Here is a 23,014-nt window from a genome sequence, read left to right on the forward strand (position 1 = left end):
AAACTCTATATATAAGGCTCTAAGTTAAAGCTTTTAAACTCGGGTCAAAGTTTACGTAGGGTACCTAACGTTCCGCATGTTAATTAATAGTTAAACTTATACTATTTAGATGCCTTACAGATCTACTTAATTCTATTTAACTGTTATTAAGCCTTATTATAAAGATAACAGTTCTAAGCCTTTATAGGATGCCCTAAAAGAGAACTATAATTAACGTGCTTTAAAAGGCGACTATAATTCTAATATAATTATAGTAGAGGTGCCGCAACTATAACGCGGTAGAGGTCGCCTAAAAGGATTATAAAATTACTAATACTTTATTAATTTTAAAGAGCAATTTGTTACCGCTATTAAGAATAGAGTTAAGTTATTAATGGCCTTTATAATAGCTAAGGAGAAGGCTAACTTTAATCTCGTAAAATAGCTCTAAAAGGAAGGTCGTATTATAACTCTTAAAGCTCCTTTCTAAGCATCCAATAAGCAGGAGATTGATAGTCTTATTATAAGAGGAGTCTTTAAATTTAAGAAGTATAACCCTACTAAGTTTAATAAAGTTCGCATCTTTAAGTGTAGCTAGAATATATTGCATTGCAATAGTGGACATATCGCGATGGCGGCTAAGCCGCTAGCGGTAAGCAAGCTAATAGCGATTTTCCATCCTAGGGATGGAAAATCGTAATTGGTTGACAGAAGTTACGGGAGAATACGTAAAGAGCTTTATCCTTTACAACGCGTAGATTATAGAGAATTAAGATCCACCTATAATACCGTATAGTACATATTATCGTGATATATATATTCTGCACGTTGTTAAAGCATACTAACACTGATTAGTGAGCGTGCACAGATTAGGAAACACGCAGATAGCTTAAAAGATAGTTATACTGTCCACCTTGCAGCAGATTGGAAGATAGTTATACTTATCTACCTTTTATATCAGCCTATTTTAGTTAAAGAGAAGAAGAGAAACTACCTAGAAGTACTTGTCTGGTATCCATAATGACTTCTAGACGTCTTGTTTTATCTACTCTAGAAGATTACTACGCAGAACACCTTAATTCTTACCTTAACCGCCTCCTTAACCGCCTCCTTAACCGCTCCCCTACCTTTACCTATAAATACCCTTATCTACCTAAATAATATATAAGATATAAGATGTTAGAAATAGAGAAAGATTAGGAGGAAGAAGCAGCTAAATAGGAAGATGGAATTAACCTAACGGAAGTTACTAAGGACAACCTAACTAACTACCTATAATATAAGATGTACCTATATATAGAGATATACAACTAGCTTAACTTAATACTCTAGGAATCGTTCTAGGGAGATTTTAAGGACTTTACGGTTAATATTTTTATATAAATCCCTTTATACTAGCTTTAGCAATTATATAATTGCCTAAATATTAGAGGAGTATAGGTTAATTTTAACCATAAACAAAGCAAATCGCTCCCTTAGTCTTTATATAATATAGTATAAGAAGAAGACTAAACTAAATAGAGTAGAGAGATAATAAAATTAGCCAAAAATAAGTACGGACCGACGCTATTTAGATTAATTAAGGTATATATAATAGAGGGTACCTTAAAGAAGCAATAATAAGCTAAAGCTACCGCAACCTAACTAACTAGTACACTAAATACCTCTACCTTCACACCATCTATTACACCTTAATCTACAACTACCTCTACTTTTACACTATCTATTACGCCTTAACCTGCAATAACAATACAGTAACTCTACGTACAACCTACGGATAAGGAGAACCGCCCTATTACTATAACTAGTTATAGCAAGGAAATTGTAAATACAGCTAAGATATATACAGAAGAGCAGAAATACGGTGGTATAAACGAAAGCCTTAACTATAAATTAATAATATTCTACAATATCTATAATTAAGCGGACGTACCCTAAGAGGCTTACCTTAAAGCATTCCCTACTATATTAAAAGGACTAGCTTTAGACCACTTCTATATAAACTAACTGTCCCGCCTATTATTTGCTAAAGCTTATAAGCATCTTTAGAACTTCTTTAAAGGACTAAGATTTTAACGCAAGAACCTAGACGAGTAGAATACTATTATACTTATAATAGTAATAGTAGGAAACCTAGACAAGTCGACAAGCAAATATCTCCAATTATTAATCCATAGACTTCGTTAACTATAGCATGGCCTTAGACCTACCCTATAAACTATAGACTTCCTTTATAATAAAATCGTCACTTCTTGCTAGGGAATACTAGTATGCAGATATATAGTCTCTGACCCACCGGATAACCTTAAAGCCCTTATTAACAAACTTTAATCGTCTATTATAGTATATAAGAAAGAGTATACGGAGAAGATATAAGCCTTCTTTATAGACCGACGGTTCTATAAAAGAGATAATAACTACAACCGTAGCAACTGTAATAACCCTCCGTATAACCGCAACTAAAAGAAACTATATTACTTCGTATGTAATAGGGAAGGATGTCGCTTATAGAGACATACTAAGGAGGAGTAAGAAGAGTCTAAAGCTAAGTTTAGAACTACTAATAGAGACAGGTTTAGTAAATTTAATAACCAATTTAAGAAACGACTTAACTAATATATCATAGATTACGAGGATAACAATACCGACTCAGAAGAAGAGCTTAAGGAAGCTTTTTAAGCACTAACTATTAATATAAGTTATAAGGCAACTGATAAGAACTTACAACTAAATATTAATCACTACTATACCTCCCTCGGCCAAGTAGAACAGCAGAAAGCGATTTCTATAGCCACCACCCTAGCTAATAAAGCCTTTAGCCATTTAGTTACAACTATAGACAATACAGTACCTCTTATAACCAACTAGGACCCCTTTACCTACAATGCAACCACATCTACGTCCCGCTATACTGCAGACAAGTTTATAGGTATAATAATTAACACAGGAGCATCTAAACGATCTATAGCAGGATATAGCCAATTCTTGGCATTCTAGAGACTCGATACTAATATATAGCTTAATACCATTATATAAGGCATAGTTAACGTATAGTTCGGCATTGGATTAACCTTATTAATTAGATCAACTAAAGTAACTACCCTAATTGGCATAATCGAGTTTTATATTATTAAGGTTGATACCCTATTTTTACTTTACTTAGCAGATATAGATTACCTATAAGTATACTATAACAACCTAAAAAATATGCTAATCACCCCTTAGAGTGAAGTACCCGTTATATATCGCTTTAGCTACCCTTTCCTACTTTAAAACATATCCCTATATACTTATTTAACTAAGTCATTTAAATAAAACCCTTACTACCTCACCAACATAGAATTAAAACAACTACATCGCCGTTTTGGCTACCCTTTAGTTAAACGTCTTATACGAATACTTAAACGTTTAGGACACGATATTAATAGTAAAACCTTAGATTATCTTATACGCTACTACCACCATTATCAAAAATATAGAAAGTCACCTAGTAGATTCAGATTTACCTTATATAATAATATTAATTTTAACTATTTAATTGTGGTTAATATTATATATATTAATAGCGCTCCCCTTCTATATATTGTTAATAAAGGAACACAATTTTAAACTAGTAGATGGCTGTAAAATATCAGCGCCAAATATACATGGGATATATTATAAATGTGCTAGATTAATATATACCTAGGACCCCCTAATATTATCATATATAATATAGGCAAGAACTTTATAAGTAAGGAATTTAAATAATACGCCATAATATTTGGAACAGCTATAAGAAGCGTACCTGTTAAAGCCTACAATTTAGTTAGAATGGTAGAACGCTACTATAGCCCCCTCCGTCACATATACTATATCATTACTGCAAAACTACCGGACATTAGTAAGGATATAGCCCTATAAATGGCTTTTAAAGCAATTAACGATTCCGTAGGCCCTAACGGTCTTATACCCACCTTACTAGTATTTGGAGCTTACCCACGTATAGTAGAATCCGACGCACCTAATCCTATAGTTGCACAACGAGCAACAGCCCTTAAAAAGGCTATAGAAGAAGTTAAGAAGCTTAGAGCTGAGCGCTAAGTAGTAGATGCCCTTAATATACGCAACGGACCTAAAACAACTACAATCCATAACCTACCACTTAACTCACCCGTATTAGTATAGAGAGAAGGACCTATAGGCTAACCTAGTTACTAGTCTAGCCCGTATAACCTACTTAGTATTAAAAACGAGACCTATACTATATAACTTCTTTACAGACCTACCAACTTCCGCAGCACGGTTGTAAAACTATATTTGGTAGACCCTAAGATTATAGAGGATACGCAGCCAGAAGATAACAAAATTAAACCACCTCTACCTTAAATCAAGCCTAGACCCCTACCTTAAACTAAGCCTAAACCTTAGCCCGTTAAGTATAGAAGAGGTAGACCACGCAAGTACCCTATTAGAGCTAATACCGCGAATATTTTAATATATCTATAAGATAAGGATAATAATCAACTTATAAAGTCCAATTAGTTTATAGTATTACGCCAGAAGGAAATTAAGGGATTACTTAAGAAAGGAGTTTTCGAACTAGTTAACCCTAAAGATATACCACAAAGTAACAGAGTATTTAACTCTAGATTCGTTAATAAAATTAAGAACCCCGGTTCTAATAAAGCCTTTAAGAAGTTAAGACTAGTTGTATAGGCATATAATAACCTAGAAAAAGACCTCGTATTAACTTAATCACCTATAATCTAACGAGTTAGCTAACGCCTTATTCTCTATATTACGGCCATAACTTAGAATAATGGCACACATCTCTACTTACGAGATATTTCATAGGCCTATGTATAATTAGCTATAAAACTAAATTAAGATTTCTATATTAGGGCACCTTTCAAACTTAGTACGGCACTTAGAGTCTTATAAGGCACAATTCTAAAGGTTGTTAGACCTTTATACGGCATTCCTAAGGTAGGCAATTATTAGTTTAAGACTTACTATAACCACTATATTAAAGAACTAAACATAAGCCAATCTACTTATAACCCCTGCTTACTCCACCTTAACAACCCTATAAATTTCGGAATAATTAGTTTATAGACTGATGATACTCTTCTACTAGCTAACTTAGTCTTTGCAGCTTTAGAATAGAAGAAGATTAAGAAAGCTAAGTTCCTAACTAAGGAACGCGAATAACTTACGCCAGAATACCCAATTAAGTTTAACGGAGGCATTATCTAATAATAGGATTATATAATCACGCTTACGTAGGAGCGCCAATACTAGAACTTAACCCTTATTAATATTAAGGAAGCTATTACAACAACTAGCTCTAGAGGCACTATTTGTATAGCACTTATACCTAAGGACCAATACATTGCCCAACAAGTAAGAGGAGCCTATATTACGTCCGTATGCTAGCCTAAAGCTTCTTTCAATTTATCCTACGCTGCCTAGGTAATTAACCCTAATAAGAAAGACGCAAAACTGCTTAATAAGAGGATTTAGTAGTAAATTAAGAACCTAATAAGAGGTTTAAGCTTTATTAAACTTAACATAGAGATATTATAACTACTTGTATTTACTAATTCCTTATTTATAAATAATAAGGACCTCTTATTACAGATTAGATATATCCTAGTACTAGCAGACTTATTAAACAAGGCGAATATTGTTTATTGGTCCTCAGTTAAGTGCAAGAGAATTACTAGAAGTATACTAGCCTCCGAATTATATACTATAGCCTATAGTTTTAACATCGGCGCCGTAATTAAGGCCATAACTAAATTGTAACTTAATATTAACCTACCGCGTATCCTTTGCACCGATTTAAAGTTAATCTATAAATGCCTTGTTAAGCTAGGAACTACACAGGAGAAGAGACTTATAATTAATGTTATATGCCTACGCCAGTTATATAAAAGACGCGAAATAGCTAAAGTTAAATAGATCGATGGAGACAGTAACCCTATAGACGCTATGACTAAAAGCAAACCGTCATCAGCTTTTAAGTGACTTATTAACATAAACCGAATTGAGTTAAGGATAGTAGAATGGGTAGAACATGCTACTAATAATAGCACTAATACAAAGGCATAGGGTAAGGAAGGAAGGAAGAAAGAAAAGAAAGAGAAGTATATATATGGATTTTTAAGCCGTATAGTTGTAGGATACTAGTCCTTCGCATTTTCTAAGTACTCCTAGTATAGCTAGAATATATTGCATTGCAATAGTAGATATATCGCGATAGCGGCTAAGCCACTAGCGGTAAGCAAGCTAATAGCGATTTTCCATCCCAGGGATAGAAAATTATAATTAGTTGATAGAAGTCACGGGAGAACACGCAAAGAGCTTCATCCTTTACGACGCGTAGATTATAGAGAATTAAGATCCACCTACAACACCGCATAGTATATATCATCGTGATATATATATTCTGCACGTTGTTAAAGCATACCAACATTAAGTTAAGAATAGTTAACGAGATTAAAGGCAAAGCTACTAACGCCCTATTTAAGAAATTAAGGCTTATTATTTAAGGTTACAATAATAATAGTAAGGAGGTAATTCTTACGCAATCTCCTATAATTTAACGAGCTAGTTAGTAAGTTATTATTACACTAGCTCCCTCCTTAATAAAGAATAGAATGGCGGTTTATTTATAAGATATTATTTAAGCCTATACCTAATTAGAGACGCACCTTTAGCGCTTAATATTAGCATACCTCCTAAAGTAAATTCGCTACCAGTATCCTAAAGATACAATTATAGTTGTGCTTAAGCCATTATATAGAATTACAGAGGTAGGAACTTACTAGTGGGCTACCTATAGTAAGCACTATAAAGAGAAGCTTTTAATAACTACTTCTAACTGTAAGAAGAGGGGGGTAATATAAGGGATATTATTGCGGATACCTTAGGTTGCCCTTAGGATAACCCCCAGACGCCCTTTAAATGGTCGCCGGTTACGTGCTAAAGGTATATACTCGTAGTATATAGTCTCTACAATCCCAGAGGCTTTACCTCCTTAAAGATTCGTCTCTCTTACCAATCTATCCTGTTCCACAATTATGCCTTATAGCCCCCTCATAGTACCCTTATATCGTTAATATTACTGCCTCTATAATAGAATAATTTCTATTAGTATACCTATATCTACCATCTATCGCTATAAAGGAGGTAATTAAGCAGGGCAAGAACTATATTTAATATAACGCCTTAATAAAGAAATCAAAGCGTATAAGGCGACGTATATTATATATATGGCTCTAAGGTAAGGATCTATAGCTAAAGGAAGTCTATACCATAAATAGTATCACCAAAAGAGGCCTTAAAGGCTTAAGTTGCTAAATACTAAAAAGCTATAGAGGAAGCCGTAAAGGCGGTAGCAGAAGCTGCAGCAAATGCAACGGCGGAGGTAGCGGCGAAGGCAGCTCTAGAGGAGTAGGTCGGCTAGGTAAACTAGTAGTTATAGAGCTAGATAAGGGCGAGAGCGAGCCACGATGAGGGCGCATATGCTGCCTTTAAGGAGGCGGTTAAGGTAGAAGATCACGAAGCTTCTTATTTAGAAGCTTTATAATTTAGGTTAATTTAGTACGTTCTTCCTTCCTTACCCTTTTCCCTACCTTCTGCTAAGACTTACTATTTATAGTATATAATTGATCTAGAGCCGTATTGGAGTCCTGGAGCTCCACCGCCCATTCACCTTATAGAGTGGATTTGGGGGTCAAATCCACTCCACTCCAGTCCAATAAGATCACTAGATCGAGTCTCTAAACGAGCCTTTGCCAAGCTTTCACCCCCTACATAGCCACCTCATTCCTTCCTCTTCCTTCCTCACGTCACATTCTGTACGTAGAATGTAGTTCTAGCCCGCAGCAGGGTGCTCTGCTCTCTTATACTGGGTGTCTTGCTGCTATAACATGGTCACTCCATGCGTTGAGCCTCGTATAATAGACTATTAGGTGGGGTTTGGGAGGCCGGTGGGAAGGGGTACGCTTATACATACATTGTAGTCTCGTATTGTCTTGATTATAGCCTGACTTTTTGCCTACCTGATGGGTGAAGAAACCATGTGAGGTGCGATGTGATCGTGAGGTATATGGGTGAGGGGAAGGGCTGTGAGGAAGACCGGAGATATTTTGAGCTGCCAAGGCAGAGAGTTAGACCAGAAGGATTTGGTCTATAACGGTAATAGCAACTCTGGATTTCTAATTTAGGAGAGCTGTGCTGCCAGCGTCAAAGGTGCGACGCTTCGAAACAGTTGGCGACCGGATATTTGACGGACCGATAAGCGAATGAGACTTGACCATCCAGAAGCGTTCTTCGAACCGCCCGCTTTCCCAACCGCGCAACGGCGAAAAGCAGAAGCGTGTACCTGCATGTACCTGCGTCAGTCTAAGAGACTTTCTCAAATTCGTATGGCTATTATCCTCCTACTCGGCCCGCCCCCGCATTCCAGACTTAAACGCCGTGGAGATCATGCCAAGATTATAGAGCTGTGCCTCTTCCGCAGCCATTGTCACAACATGCGCCGTTGGAACGGGTGTTTGGAAAAAGCGCTAGAGGAAAGACGGTAAAAGCATCAATTATGCTGGGTCGAGGGAATATAAGTGTACCCATGTTCTCTCCCATCTATTTCCTCACTCACACAACACTCTTTTACGTTCTGCATATCTTTGTATATTGTACATTCTGCAATCATTGCCTTAGCTAGTCTGTGACTTACATACTTCGACACACAATATTCACATTCTTTTGAGAAGAATTTCCAGACTTTCACAAGTAAACAATGTCTCTCCGAATTGCCCTGCAGGCTCTAGCGGCTCTTCTTCTTTCCTCACCAGCCAATGGCCATATGTACATGGATAAACCTGTCCCGTTCAATGTGGTTGCACTTCGTCGCGAGAAGGCTCCCATAAATAGCATAGATCAGTATCCGTGCAACCCAACTAGAGAAACAAGTTTCGTTGCCTCAGCACAGAACAATATGGCTGTTGGAGAAATCCAGCCTTTGTCTATTCTAGGGGAAGCAAATCATGGCGGTGGGAGTTGTAAGTTGTTGCCTTTTCCCGATTTCCCATCAACCAACAGGCATGTTGACATCGTTTTAGGTCAGATCAGCATCGCCACAGATAAAATACCTAGCGGATCATCCAAGTTCAAAGTCATTCAATCATTCGAAGGAGGCTGTCCTTTACCTGGTAGCTCCTTCAACTTTACGCTTCCTAGCAGTGTCCCAAACGGAAACGTAGTACTAGCATGGTCTTGGCTCGCTAAAGTTACAGGGGAGTTCTATATGAACTGCGCCCCAGTTACTGTAACGGGTGGTGCGAGTGACGCATCTCAGCTCGATCAACTGCCGGACATGTTTGTCGCAAGAATTCCTGAATCACTATGCACGATCCCGACGGCACCATTCAACACCAAGTTCCCAGACCCTGGCGAGGCACTCGTGGTAAATAATAGTTCCGAAGTGGGACCGCTGGCCGCCCCTAGCGGCCCTGGTTGCGGAAAGGCATTCTCAGTTGGGGGCGTAGCTGCAACAGACAGTGCCGCCTCGAGCGCTGCTATTTCCCAGCCGACTGCAGCCCTTCCAATCAGCAATCCCGGCGGCATATACGCCCCTAGTGCCTCCAGCGCCGCGGTGCCCGTGCCAGCAAATACTGTTACCACACTCGTTACCTCGAGCGCTTCCCCGTCTATACCTGCTGCCACTACATCCCCACAGTCGATTGGCACCGCTTTAGGAGCAGCATTTCCAACCGCCTCCGCTAGTATTGCGACATGCCCCGCAGATGGTGCAGTTGTCTGCAATGGCACCGACCAGTTTGGCATTTGCAACGATGGCAAGGTTGTTTGGGAGGCTGTGGCTGCGGGCACCAAGTGTCAGGGTGGGAAAGTTGTCAAGAGGCACTTCCGTCCGGTGTATAAAGGGCGTCTATCGCGTCCCCGTGCTGCTATCAGGTTGTAGATTATTTCCCTATGTTCTTTTGGCGTGGCATGTTATGTTGAGCGTCGTAAAAGGTGATGTAAGTTTGATCTGCAACTTGGCAGCTAAATTCGTCTTGATGATTCTGCTTAGGCTGGGCAATGGAGTAGAAGAGGTTAAACCGGGGAGGGGGCAAGCAAAAACGTTTAACTACAATTTATAGACCCCACCCTCAAGGGTTAAATACATCGTACAGCGGAAGACCTGCCCACTTCTCAAGAATTTGAAAAGATAAGCACAAGACGAGTACTCCTTGAAACACCATGAAAAGTTCTTTGGATTAGATGAGCGCTCGCACCTAAAAGGGGTAAAGCTTTCAATTTTTCCACCAAACCACTTAGAGCCTGGGATCGCCTCGCAGGTGGGCTTTAAGACCCGGGGTAATCACAGCCAGAGAAGTCTGTTAGGCCCGTAAACTTCTTAATAGCGTCTTCCTGACAGTCCCTTGGCGCAGCACCTTCACTCGTAAAATCTATTATAGCTTTAATTTTCATTCTGACCCAAACTCCATTATTCCCCAAATTTGCGAAAGGCGTACATTCTTCTAAGTTGTCGGCGAAACAGGCGTCTTCAACCTCCTTCTTAAACGCATCGACGTGATTATCAGCTTCAGGGAGACCTATAATCCGAACACCGACGTTGCGGATCATATCCGGAGGTGGTACGAGACTCGAGCTAAGTGAATAATGGACTGCACAGCTAACCACGATTTGAGTGCTAGCTCGAGGTAAGAGGGATTCGACGGCTTTCGCTCCTATGTCTCCAATAAGGTCTCTCGGAGGAAACATTCCGCCTATGTCATTTAGACCCGCACTGGTAAAGGCGAGAAGATAGGTAAGAGGGAGAAGCAACGATGTTTTCGCGTAACGCATTGTAACGGTAATTAGGATAACACAGGTTTGGAGGCGGAAGACCGTGATCGCTAGACCAGGATGGAGATTGTGGAAGTTATTATAATAAAAAAACAGGAAGGACGTCGACCCAAAGAGAACTGGGAGGTGTATTTGCTGATTCTTAAATGTTTCACAAAGAGTGAAGGCTGAGTGGGTCAAATGTTGCGATAAAGATTTGCGATGGTGAAAAAGCAACTTATCCCTTCCATTGATTGTGTCTTAGATATATGGCCCGTGCACGCGACCAAAGAACATCAACTTCCTCACGTCAAGCAGAGAATAGATAACTTCATCAATTAATTACACCACCACAACGGTTCGTAACTATATTTCTAATGGTATAGACCTTGTATAGCCTACTCAGTATCCTACTTCCAAAAGTCGGGTCACGAAAAAGCCACCGTCAGCCCCCGGACTCTACCCTCCCCTGAGGCCTTGGTTATCTGGCGGAACGATTGACCGCCTGCATATGCAGCTTCCTGATTGGTGTGCACGGTGCACACTCCAAGGACGCGTTTATCAATACAAGCGATAAAAAATTCAAACGATTAATCTCAACATATGAACAACTACAACAATCCGAGAACCTAAAACCGTCATCAGCCAAGGTAGTATTACGGAGAATGGCCGATTACCTGGAGATTGTTAAATATACTGCCGCATTGCTTCGGCCTTGAAAAAAGGTAGTAGATAGTCAGGGATGAGAACTCCGTTCTATTGAAGGAGGCTCTTGAGCGTCAACATATACAGTCAAAAGAAGGCGGTCAAGATACCCCTAGTCTATACCCACATAGGCAACAGGACGACGATCGCAATTAGCGTGTCGTTCGAGTGAAGGTCCGCAATTATTGCTCGCTTAAAGGAAACCCAAATGGAAAAATGAGAATGTTCAGCATGCGGAATATTCTAATAAACCATGCTAATAGAATGAACACGAATGGAATGCTTGCTGAAGTTACGGTGTTATCCTTTTAATGAATGTCATTTGGGTATGAGCAACACTGGATGTGGAGTGCCTGCAAAACCAAGTCCATTATGATAGGGTGGCAAAGGAGAATCAAGACCTATGATCAAGTCAAATACGTTTAGGCATACCAAGAGAATGTGTATACGACGTATTATTTCATTGTTACTTAGCCAATCCTTTGTGCGACGTATACCTGGAACCTCATGCAGATCACTAGCACACGGCGAATGGCTTAGAACAGGATTTATGAAGCCAGATCGCACAATTGTCAGAAAAAAACCCCCATTCAACAGCGTTCCGTTACCCCTAATACCTACGAGGTTATCGGCCACTTTCATTGATATCTACAGTGCCGATCTGTAGTCCTTAATCATTTCATACCCACTGAATAGCCGTGTCGAATGCGGAAAAACCGCGATACAAAAGAAGATATCTACCGGGATGATGCAAAACATCTACAAAATGTATAAAAAGAAAAGTGCCATGCCAATGCCACAACGCATGCTTTAGGACGTCGCAATAACGGCCAAAAACCTGTTCATGTCGAGAGGTAAGGCTGCACCCAAGTAGGGCACGAAGAAGTGAAAATATTCAATGAATGACTGGGGTGTCATTTCAATACGTAAAGGCCTCCTCGATGAAGTCAACGCAGCCTACATCTACTCTCTTCCTTACGGCTACGCGCACACTATCAGCGAAGCCCCCGGCACCACAAACAGTGACGGCAACGGCACCCTCACGTTCAGCAATCTCACGGTCGAGTATCGTCTGTATCGGGCAGCGACCAGGAAACATCATGACAGTCTCGCTCGGGCTACGGATCTCGAAAGTGCTTCGTGGCTTTGTGATGAAGAGCATGATCCGAAGTACGTCTTTGCGGTGTGGTAAAGCAAGAATCTCGTCCATCCAAGGCTTGACCCATTCTAGGCACTGTGTTTCGGTGATTGACCAGACCAGGACTACTTTGCGAGCGGCAACGGTGCCATTGGCGTAGCCTGTGACGAGTTCGCGAATGAAGGAGACCTGGTGAGTTATCCCAACACCTGCGGCAAAGAGGACAATGGTGCCATAGGAGGCAAGAGAATCATGGCCGCCATAAGGGCCCTCGACGGCGCCCCAGGTGGTGAATGTGCTCTCTGGAGAAGCGCAGGCACGGTCGTAGAGCTTACGGGTCATGCCTGTCCTAGCACGCACAATGAGGGAGAGGGTGTTGCTTCTTGGTCGTAGACTGAGTGTATCCATGTCCTTCTCTGTCATAGGCAGCCCCGCATCCTGGGGTAAGGAATGCTTCAATGCTGTGCTCCACGCAACTGAGAAAGGGTGTGAAGCCCACAGAGAGATAGTTGGAAGGTATACGTGCACGTGACAGCCAGGACGAGGACGCCACGGTCGAACCATGTCGAAAGTAACTCGACAGGCTTCCCCAGTAAGGGCTTCCACTTTGACACGAGTGACTCGGCGGGTTGAAACGTTGTAGAAGAAAATACGGGCGACCCTGAAGAACCATTCCATTCCCCAGAGAGTGAATACAATCTTAATCCATGGGAGTTGCGGAAGGTGATGAGTATCAATGTGAACGTACACGCCAATCAGAGCGACCATGGCTGCGATCCGGTGGATGTTGAGAAAGGTCTCGTAGAAGGAATGCCGGATAGGTGCTGAAGCTTGGATGGCAATGAATATGAAAACAACTGTTGCCACCATGCCCCATTGATACGATGCTTCCATCTCCAATAGATGAGCCACTCCTTGCCACTTCCCATCGTGGTAGGTATTAACAAGCCATGCGAGAGTGTGGATAACTGACTCGATAATAACCAACCTTGCAGCCCATCGGTGAAGGAGGTTGAAGGAATCATAGCTGACTTTTAAGAGGGGAATCAAGGGATTGTTTCGTAACGCAAATAAAACCGTTGGAATCAAGTTCAGAGCTGCTAAACTTCCGCTTCGGCCTCTCAATGCAGCCACAACAGACTCCCCCACGGGTATATTCCAAGGCAGAACCAGACAGTAGGCAATATTGCTCATAACATACACGACTAGCAACAAAGTGTGAAAGCGAGAAGGTAGTGTGCCGTTAGTGATCGCGGAGGACAGTTGAAAAGGGCGGTTGTGGCGGTGTTTCCATAGAGGGGCTAACAATAGATGTTTCTTCAGCGCAGGCCACCACTGCGTCTGGTTATTTGCCCAAAACGCTTGCCGGTCCGGATTTCCCACTGCGGCCATATGGCGGAGATGTGCAAGAAACATTTTGGTGAGCCGAAGGATAAGTGCGAGAATGCATATTGTGCCAAAGCAGATAACTAAAACGTTGACCCAAAGATAGTTTCCGTGCTGGTCGACGCCTGCTAATCCATGTGAATATGCAAATGGGTCTTTATCTGTAATATCGGAAAGGATGCTGCGCGCCTGGACATTGATCCGTGAGGTAGTTCTAGAGGCTGTCATTTCGCGCTCCGCCCGCCGGGAGTGGAAGTGAAGAATCGATGATAGCTGTATGGCAGTTGATACCGCTATAATGAATGACTGGTGTACTTATGATATTTGCGGTAACGAGTCCAGGTGTGAGTTCCTGGAATTGTAGGAAATTAATCGAGGGCCGAAAGATGGGATAAGCACTCCTGAGCGCTTGGTATTGAAAAGGCTCGAAAGGTTTGGAAAACGACGAGGGGGGGAGGTCAACAGGGATTTCTAGATATATAAATCTCGGTTCGTTGGTGTTGTGGCGTTGGAATGAATGAAGCGTCTCGCGAGACAAAGAGAGAACAATGAATTGTCACCGCGGTAGCATGACAATGTCTTTGTGTGAATCGGAGACTGCTTCTTTAGTGATCTGAGGAGCGTGATGGGGTATAATGCAATGTACAATGCTGGGGACAGTGTGGATGCTGGAGAGAGCCAAGTCCGATAGAAGCAGTCGATGCTTTGTAGTGAAAGGTGCCGCAAAAAGATGCAGAATACAAGCCGGCCAAGCAGCTCTAGTGTTTATGCGATTCAAGTGAATGTTCAAACACTGGATCCAAGCCAGTGGTGAATAGCTCCAATCGGACGATCGCAGGAAGAAAGGGCCCGGGGTGAAAGAAAAAAAGTTCAGAAACGACAGTGAGGTTTCGAAACAAGAGAAGGACGGTGATACAAGCACCGGGGACGACCTCTACAGAGGGAGAGGCCACTGATGTAACTCTTTGAAAGCTGCGCTCACCGAGGGGTTCGTAATTAGTCGGCAGCCAATCAGCCGATAAGAACGCCGCAAATCTCAAGTTCAAAACTGCCCAGACCAGCCACAAATCCGGCCAACGACAGCCTATCGACGCCAGCTGGACCCCATTGCCCTCAACCGGGAAGAGCGTGTCCACAACCGCTTGGGCGGTGTCACTCTTCGCTCATGCACAGATCATAGATCCTTGCTCCCAATCCAAGGGCCAAAGCCTTTGTTCGTTGGACGCCGGCTCTCGAATGTTGGCGCTTCCCCCAAAACCTCGGTTGTTTCATGTCCCGCTATGATAGACGGCGCGAGAGGGCACCCGTTTGCAAACACACCGTTTCGTGAAACATCGACGATTCGGAAATGCCCGTGTGGATGCCGTCTCGCCTCTGCTTATTTGACGCCCCTATTGGGATTCCTGCGATTACGCTTTCAAGCTCACCTCGGGCCGACTTCCATCTCAACTTGGAAGTTGCCCCTGCACCCGACAGCTAAGACTTTTCGAAACATGAAACTTCGCGTCCCACTATCATAGGTAACGTATCAGCCACCCGAACGAGCCAGCCACCCGAGCCACCCAAAATTACACCAAAATCAGCTATCTTTATACATTAATAACTCTACCATCACTTAATATATAATTTTAAAATTTCAAACATATATACTTATACACTTATACTACTAATATAACAACCCTTTTAAGTGTAATTATTTATTAGGTGGTAGTAGAGTTATTAATATATAAAGATAGCTGATTTTGGTGCAATTTCGGGTGGCTCGCTTGGGTGGCGTTACCTTCCAGGCACCACCATGAGCCAAGACCCGAACCTGCATCTGGCCGTTCCACCCTTGCGGCGATCCTTTTGCCTTTCCAGCTTTCTGCTTCGCGCGAAATCCGCTAGCACGATAAGTCGTTGTGGTGCCAATATATTATGGTGTCGAGGTGGATAGTATATCGAACGCGTTACTGTCTTGTCTCATACCTCAGCAAAATCTACCTCAACAATTCGATTTGTGACGTTCCCTAAGAAATGGTGAATAGAGGTCTCAATTTCCACCAGTAACTCGATGGAGTCCATGACATCAGCGAATTTTCGACTCGTCAAACTGGTCCATGTTTTGTGGCACAATTCACATCCGGCGCAAGTTCCGACTGTTGTACAAATGACCGTGTTTGTGACGCCGAACAAGGAATGTAACATCAAGATGCAAGTATTGCGGCTTGATGATAGCCAGGCATATACCGCAAAGCTCAGTAGAGAAATTTAGAGCATGTTATCACGCACGAGTCGTATGAACCAAGTAGTTTCCAAATATAGTCTCATTAATGCACTGCGTCGCCACCAAAATATACCTCTTATCCTTTGTTCCAATCTCATCTCACGGGAACAGATACCAGCTATGCGAAAATGCGATCAATAAAATCGTCCCATGGACTCAGGCCCATCCCCTGCAAAGTTCATCTGCATAATTGCCTCTCGCGGCCACTCGTCTTCACTGTCCTCAGCCATTGATGTGCGGTTAGCAACTCTCAGGCCACCCCTTGACTGTTGCTGGGAGGGCAGTGGCCGTCGGTCACTCTCATGCAACGACTTCTCACCCCCTACGACCGTTGACGGCAGATTCAGGAATGGTTTATTTCCGTAGCTGGGCCGAGGGGGTGCGGCATCCGGATCTTGACTGAGTGGTTGTGGAGGAGATCCTGTTCCGATTCCAGAGTTTCCATCCTGTTGGTTATGGCAATCTTGGCTGTCGTCATCAAATACACTCCTAACATTTATCGGTGAGTATGGTAGTGCGCCATCATTTCTCATCTGAATAGGGAATTCTCTGCGCGCTTCGGTGGGCGTATCATCACTGCCCCTTTCCCTCTCGTCCCGCATCGATTCCGTCACCAGTTCAGGAATAGAATTCGCGTAATCTTGTGCCGGCATTTCAGAGATACCAGTGGGGAGGGATATGTGCATCTGCATTGGCGTTTGCTGCATTCGGAGGGTTTGCATCTGGTTTGTCAGTCCTGGCATGCTACCTTCTCTCTTTAAGCTTCCCTTCACGCTTCCCGGTCTCGGCCCGCTATTCCTGAAAGTTCCAGTACTTGTTCTTCCCCCACTGACACCCATACCGGGCTCTGCTACCTCGGTGATTTGACTATCGGCGCCCTCGGGATCCCGGATGCTAAATTGGGCGATCGTACGCATTTTGCGAGTGACCCAACCCGCAAGAATCTTTCCTCGCTGCTTTTCGCCGAGCCGAGAACGATGGAAATCGCCTTTGCTAACAAAGGCCACTATATCAGTGACCAGGTGATGCTCGTTGAGAACAGCGTTAACTATTACGGGCACAATGGATGCTAAGAAGTTTTTGCGAAATATTTCGACAATGACGACAATGAGCCCGCCCGCTTGGAAGACAGCACTACGACCAGATATCAGTTAAAATTAACTTTAGTCCAAAATCAAGACAAGAGAGCAAGGGCATCTAGGCACGATACGATATAATGAGGAGAAATACATACCAACCACCTGGAACTATATTTCGATGGCATCGTTCAACAGAATTCTCGATATCCACAGAAAAGTGACAGAGGCCGTTAACCTCAAAAGTGTCTCCCACACTGCCCAAAACAAAGAGAATCTGCATCTCAACCTGTGCGCCTCCTGCGCCTATAGGCCTGCTGACATTGTGTAAGAAGCCGAGATCGCCGGTTCGTACATAGTGAACATTTGGATCGCCGTCCACTGTTCTCCCGTTGAATCTTTCAGCATCTAAAAGCTCCTTTGAACCATAGAAACTATGAGCGTTGGCTTCGGACTGAACCCAGATTTCTCCATACTCGCCTACGAGGCAAAGATGGTTCGTCTCAGGGTTGACAATCGCAATTTGCGTGCTCACGGGTACCATGCCAGAATCTTGAACAAGGAGTGCGAAAGGTTCGGTATCAGGATCAACTGGTATAACTAAACCACGCCGTAACGCGTTCATATCAAGCCAGAGCTCGATTGGTTCGATGCACATGTACGAGCGTGAAGCTACCATTGGGTTTAGAACATGTGAGTAAATAGTGTTAATGGCAGTTCGGTCAAGACCCGCTCCTGCAAAGTGCAAGCGAACCTTCTGGTCTGTAAAAGTAAGCTTGAGAGGGACTTTTTTTCAGTTTCGCTGAAATACTTACAGACATCAACTCGAGGTCTTCCGTCTGTCGCGATCATAAGGTTTTTGAGTTCGTGGAGCGTCGTTGCTTTACCGGCTCCATGGGCCATACCATGGTCCAGCATCTGACTAGTAGCATATGTGTCTTTGATCTTATATCTAGAGAGCGTCTGGAAAAGTATGTTGGGGTTTTGAGCAAAATCGACCGGGGATACAAGATACGTGGGTGCGGCTAGTGCTGATCAGTCTGATAGAACTCATCAACTAATACAGATTACACACCTAGAAATATTCCCATCACGCAAGTATAAATAAAACCTAATCCTACAGTACTTCTAACACAACCGAGGACGGGCCTTGTGCTCGTCATCTGGCAAGTCTCCTTTTGAACCTTGCACAGCGCCATAATAGTGTCATGGCCCAATTGGACAGCAATCCGTCTTTGATCCGGTGTCCAGTAAGTCCAGATTAGAACAGGATATCCAGGCTGCACCCAAGCAGGCCGAATGGTTAAGCCCAATTCCCGACAGCCATTCGACTGCTTCGGCGGTTTGGTGGTGTTGTAAGTATTGGGAATTGTAACTCTTAGAATCAAAGCCGACTGCTTTAGATGCTGAGAGACCGTCTTAACTTTAAGCAAGTGGTCTACGTCAGTATTCACAAGGATCGCCTTGACTCTAAAATCTGCAATCATATGAAGCAAAGCTGGGGCGTCCTCGTTCAGGCGGTTCTGGTCAACGGGCGCCATCGGAATTGCTATGGCCCCTAAACAGAAGCAAGCGTGGACAGCGAAGACAAAATCTTCTGAATGTGTGTACATTAGGAGGAGATGGTCACCAGGTTGAATCTTAACCTTATTTTTGAGATACATGGCCACCGCAGCAACTTTGAGATCGAACTTTTTCCAGTTGACGCCCTTTCCTTCTCTGCCTCGACCGTCAATGGTGCAATAAGAGAGCTCTTCTGCCTGCCGTGAAACTCGCCATTGCATAAGATCGTGAATATTGGAGAACTGATTTAAGGGTGTAGAGGTGCGATCATCGATGACAACCTCCCGATAATCCACACCAGAGTACTGTTTGTCCTGCATCATCAAAAGATTTTGCCGCGCTAGTGAGGCCATGGGAGACCAGATGCCACCGGCAGGATCATCCCCAAGTGGAAGATTTTGCACTGCCCTCTCTACGCCAAATTTGACGTGGACACATGGTAACGACCCGTTATCAAATTCTTTTCGACAAAGCATGTTGCCAATTTCTCTCCTGCCGTTCTTAAATACCCTTGGTAGGGTATTCGGAGCTGTGATCATGACACAATAGACACGTAAATGATGCTCCTGGTACAGAACCTCCATGCACCGTTCGGAGAGGGAATCGAGGAACGGTATATCCAGCTGCCGCGGTGGACCTCCAGGGTTCGTCGGAGCTGTTGAAGCCGCCTGGGTTTCTATTAGAATGATTGGTAAATACTCTCCATTCACCTGCGAGTCAAAAGCGGAACTGCTGAAGCATTAGCTATGCAAAGACTGAGAAGCATCTCACTACCTACCAATCGTATATTTTCGGGACAGTTTTCATGATACTGACCACCAGGTGTTGGACAAAGAAGTAACGGTGTTCCGCTTCTTGTACGCCGTGTTCAACCCATTCTACTCTTTGTCGGATACGATCTTCATAAAGACCAAGCACAAATATCTTGCCTTCAATAATGCAGCCAAGAAGACCAGTTCGAAGGAATTCTAGTTTAATAAGAACCGGCGTGGGATTACTTTCTACAAACCTATAAGGTTTTGCATGGAATATGCTTTCAGTGAGCTTGGGCAATGCCCAAAAGCCTCCAGACAAAGAAGGCGAATCAACCCATATCTCACCAATCGTGTATGGCGAACACAAGAGATTGGTCTCTGGGTCGACTAGAGCAAGCGTTGCATCTGGGATAGGATATCCAAACGCTCCTACCCTAAGCGTCCCGGCTTCATTCGCGCGTTTTCTTGCCTCATCGCCCATGGCGAGGACCACAACCTCATTCGTCTTAAGAGCTTCTTTGTCCAGAAGGGCCTCGGTTAACTCCGTACGGCTCTTTTTCTGATCGGTCTTCTTCGTGGTTCCACCTCCGATCAAGCTGGCATAGCCGTTTGAAGCTCCATTATCGAAAGCTTCGGCCATTTTATCATCAGTCTCTTCTTCAAGATCATCCATGCTCAATGGGCAACCCATTCGTTCTTCACCGCTGAGCCAATCTCTTACAGAAACAATCATGCCACCGTGTTCCGGTAGGCACAACATTGGCGCGACAAGTTGTCTGGCTCGCGGGTTTCGCATTGGACGCAGCCACCGATCTGCTAGAATCTCGTGGAACTCACAGTCGACTGTTAAGGTATCAATTAAGCATATCTTGACAGACGCGAAGTTTGGTTCCACATTTTTCTTGAAATTTCTTGTGGCCATGGGATCTTGCTGATAATTGTACGCTGCGCGCTTGAGTCCAGGATAATCCGCAACCATTATTGTGGTTTTATACTTGGAGATCAGGTGTGCATATAAACCTGGTGTGTCTACTGTCCGAGACTCTAGCCAGACCATTGTGTGACCCCCATAGACACCAAAGAGCACTCCTAGTATCATGCCTGCACCCTCACGAGGGTCTAGGTAACTGAGGATAACTTCGCCTGCTCCACTTTTTGGGGTCCCGGCTACAAAATTCCCATTTCTATCTCGCAGTCCGGGGTGGAAAGTGTCGACGCTTTCAGCACCGGTTGGAATGGTGGAAACAATGGCACTCAAACAAGCCATTTGGTGCATAATTGTGCGGTGGCTCAAAACGACCCCTCTGTGATCACCCGTAGGCGCTCGAGAGAATTCAATATAAGCCAAATCAGGTACTTGTAGCGGCGGTGCTTCATCGTGCTTCTTCGGATGGTAGCTTCCAAACTCATTGGTCTTCCACCACTCAACGCCTGTGGGCCATTTGAGCCTATTTTGGCTAATGTCGCGGTGGAAAGCTTTTAGGTTGTTGTCGGTCGTCAAAGCTAGATGCGCTTGGGTAGTTGTCAGTAAGAAACTAAGCTTCTGGTAATCGTCCACGCTGTTCATTGGCACAGCTACAACGCCAGCAATAAAACAACCCAACAATGCAACAGCAAACTCGATAATCTCTGTATCACGGTAGACTAACGCTACTCGATCACCGCGGTAAAGATTGCTCTTGTCTCTAATGACCTTGGCAACTTTTTCAGCTCGACTTGCTACCTTTTCCCAGGTGATTGAAGACGTTTCTTTACCTTTCGGATCCAGTATCCAGTATGCAGGCTGCCTAGGATTTGTTCGACCACGGTGGCGGAGCACAGCACCGATGTTGTCAAATTTTGACATAGGCACGTGACCATTATGAGGGTCATAAACGGCAAATGGTAAATCTCGCGGCTCCAGCGGGAGCTGGCATTCGACAATAGCAGCCGAAGGAAGCTCATTCTGTGAGAGCATCGGAGGAGGAATGGCCGCGGTCGGTGAAAAGGCGTCACCGGAAGAATACCGATTTGGACCACCATAACTATCTCGATTTTCCTGCATCTGTTGACCTGCAAAATCCGAAAAATAACCTTGCTGAGAATCTAGCATCGTGCTTAATCTACTTGCATCCCCGGATGAGCCAATTCCACCAGGGGCATGGTCATTGTAACCAGATTGAGCATCTGGCTTAAATGCATAGTCGGAATTAACCATTGTGCCATCTCTAGAATATGGGTATGTCTCGGGGGTTTCAGGCCTTGGCGGGAAAGACTCCCGTTCATATGAAGGTTGTCTCTGCATAGAATTGTTCCGCACACTTAGCTGCTTTTCTTGGAACCGTCCAATCTGGCTAGGAGGGTATGCCATGTACTCGCTTGAAACCCTCCCACTGTTCTGACCCGACATCTGGTATGGAGATTGGGATAGAGAGGTTTCGGTAGGTTGTTGATAATTGGATGGGTTTGCGGTAAGCGCGGCGAAAGATGCAGCGCGGGACCCATCATTCAGAGAATGATCGGTATCAGCGCTTCGTGTACGAAGATGTGTTTGAACCTGTCCTTCCTGGGCTGGGCCGAGATACTGCGACAGAAGGAGTGTGCGCCGCTTCTCATACCTTTGAAAGAGGTCCTGTGTGTCAGCACGAGCTCCGCAACTTTCAAGCATCCCATGTCCGGAACCAAGAGTGCGCGCGAATTGACTCAGCGGGGCGGGAGGAACGAAACATACCCTTTCCTTGTGATATCTCCCTCCTGTATCACGCGCTCATGATTAGCACTGTGGGTGAACTGTGGGGTCCTGTGGAGGGGCAGTGGAAGGGAAAGAATAAACCACCTCCAGTTCATGTTCGAGCTCCTCCAGTTTTGCTCGCAATTCGGGGTTGGTCTCCGCCATGGCGGCCCGCGTATCAGCGTGAATATTTCGGCAGTAGTTGGCGGCGTGAAGCTATAGCTATCTCATGTACGTGTTGGCAGCGGTCTTGGGAAACATGTCAAGTCCGCGCCCACACGGGGAATGGTTATGGCAAGACGTTTGGCGACGAATATATACTCGAATGAGGCAAATAGATACCATAGAAAGTTATTGAGAGTATATAAGTTGGTTGTGTGAGAGAGCTGGTCACCCTTTTTGGCTGGTTAAGGTACCGTGGATTGCAAATGACGTTGGGGAGCGGAAGCGACTAGATTTAGCCGCTGGCCCTCCATGCTCCAATGAATTTCCCTTTCAAATACTGATATAAACAGGTGTGAAAACATCATGGCGATACTAGGAGTGCTTCAACCCAATGTTACTACAGCATATGCTCGTAAAAAATATATAGTCTTG

General features: G+C 43.7%; 4 protein-coding genes across 4 annotated transcripts; 1 reads left to right on the forward strand and 3 right to left on the reverse strand.

Moving 5' to 3' along the window:
* Positions 1–8,767: 8,767 nt before the first annotated feature.
* On the forward strand, positions 8,768–9,949 carry K441DRAFT_570931 (lytic polysaccharide monooxygenase; the record flags this gene model as incomplete). Its single annotated transcript, XM_067643952.1, has 2 exons — positions 8,768–9,029; positions 9,090–9,949. The coding sequence occupies 2 exons, from the start codon at positions 8,768–8,770 to the stop codon at positions 9,947–9,949; spliced, it is 1,122 nt and encodes a 373-aa protein (XP_067501648.1).
* A 193-nt stretch (positions 9,950–10,142) lies between these two features.
* On the reverse strand, positions 10,143–11,046 carry K441DRAFT_185940 (uncharacterized protein). Its single transcript, XM_067640401.1, has one exon. The coding sequence runs from the start codon at positions 10,837–10,839 to the stop codon at positions 10,336–10,338; it is 504 nt and encodes a 167-aa protein (XP_067501649.1). The 5' UTR covers positions 10,840–11,046; the 3' UTR covers positions 10,143–10,335.
* Positions 11,047–12,442: 1,396 nt separating this feature from the next.
* On the reverse strand, positions 12,443–14,275 carry K441DRAFT_679074 (uncharacterized protein; the record flags this gene model as incomplete). Its single annotated transcript, XM_067651220.1, has 1 exon — positions 12,443–14,275. The coding sequence occupies one exon, from the start codon at positions 14,273–14,275 to the stop codon at positions 12,443–12,445; it is 1,833 nt and encodes a 610-aa protein (XP_067501650.1).
* A 2,100-nt stretch (positions 14,276–16,375) lies between these two features.
* K441DRAFT_663361 (acetyl-CoA synthetase-like protein) lies at positions 16,376–22,835 on the reverse strand. Its single transcript, XM_067649184.1, has 7 exons — positions 22,523–22,835; positions 22,418–22,440; positions 19,731–22,304; positions 18,465–19,681; positions 18,205–18,414; positions 17,548–18,151; positions 16,376–17,447 (listed from the first exon to the last, which is right to left on the reverse strand). Exons 1-7 carry the CDS (start codon positions 22,580–22,582, stop codon positions 16,448–16,450), a joined length of 5,688 nt encoding a protein of 1,895 aa, XP_067501651.1. The 5' UTR covers positions 22,583–22,835; the 3' UTR covers positions 16,376–16,447.
* Positions 22,836–23,014: the final 179 nt, after the last annotated feature.

The sequence above is a fragment of the Cenococcum geophilum genome (genome assembly GCF_001692895.1).
Source record: "Cenococcum geophilum 1.58 unplaced genomic scaffold K441scaffold_33, whole genome shotgun sequence".
In the NCBI taxonomy this organism is placed as follows: domain Eukaryota; kingdom Fungi; phylum Ascomycota; class Dothideomycetes; order Gloniales; family Gloniaceae; genus Cenococcum; species Cenococcum geophilum.

What these genes read in the sequence shown, in the direction of transcription:
- K441DRAFT_185940 (XM_067640401.1), bottom strand. Translation starts at nt 10,839, where the DNA reads ATGCGTTACGCGAAAACATCGTTGCTTCTCCCTCTTACCTATCTTCTC.
- K441DRAFT_663361 (XM_067649184.1), bottom strand. Translation starts at nt 22,582, where the DNA reads ATGGCGGAGACCAACCCCGAATTGCGAGCAAAACTGGAGGAGCTCGAA. An exon ending in GGAGATATCACAAGGAAAGG is followed by an intron (nt 22,305 to 22,417) that starts GTATGTTTCGTT and finishes CCTCTTTCAAAG; the next exon opens with GTATGAGAAGCGGCGCACAC. An exon ending in AATATAGTTCCAGGTGGTTG is followed by an intron (nt 17,448 to 17,547) that starts GTATGTATTTCT and finishes ATCTGGTCGTAG; the next exon opens with TGCTGTCTTCCAAGCGGGCG.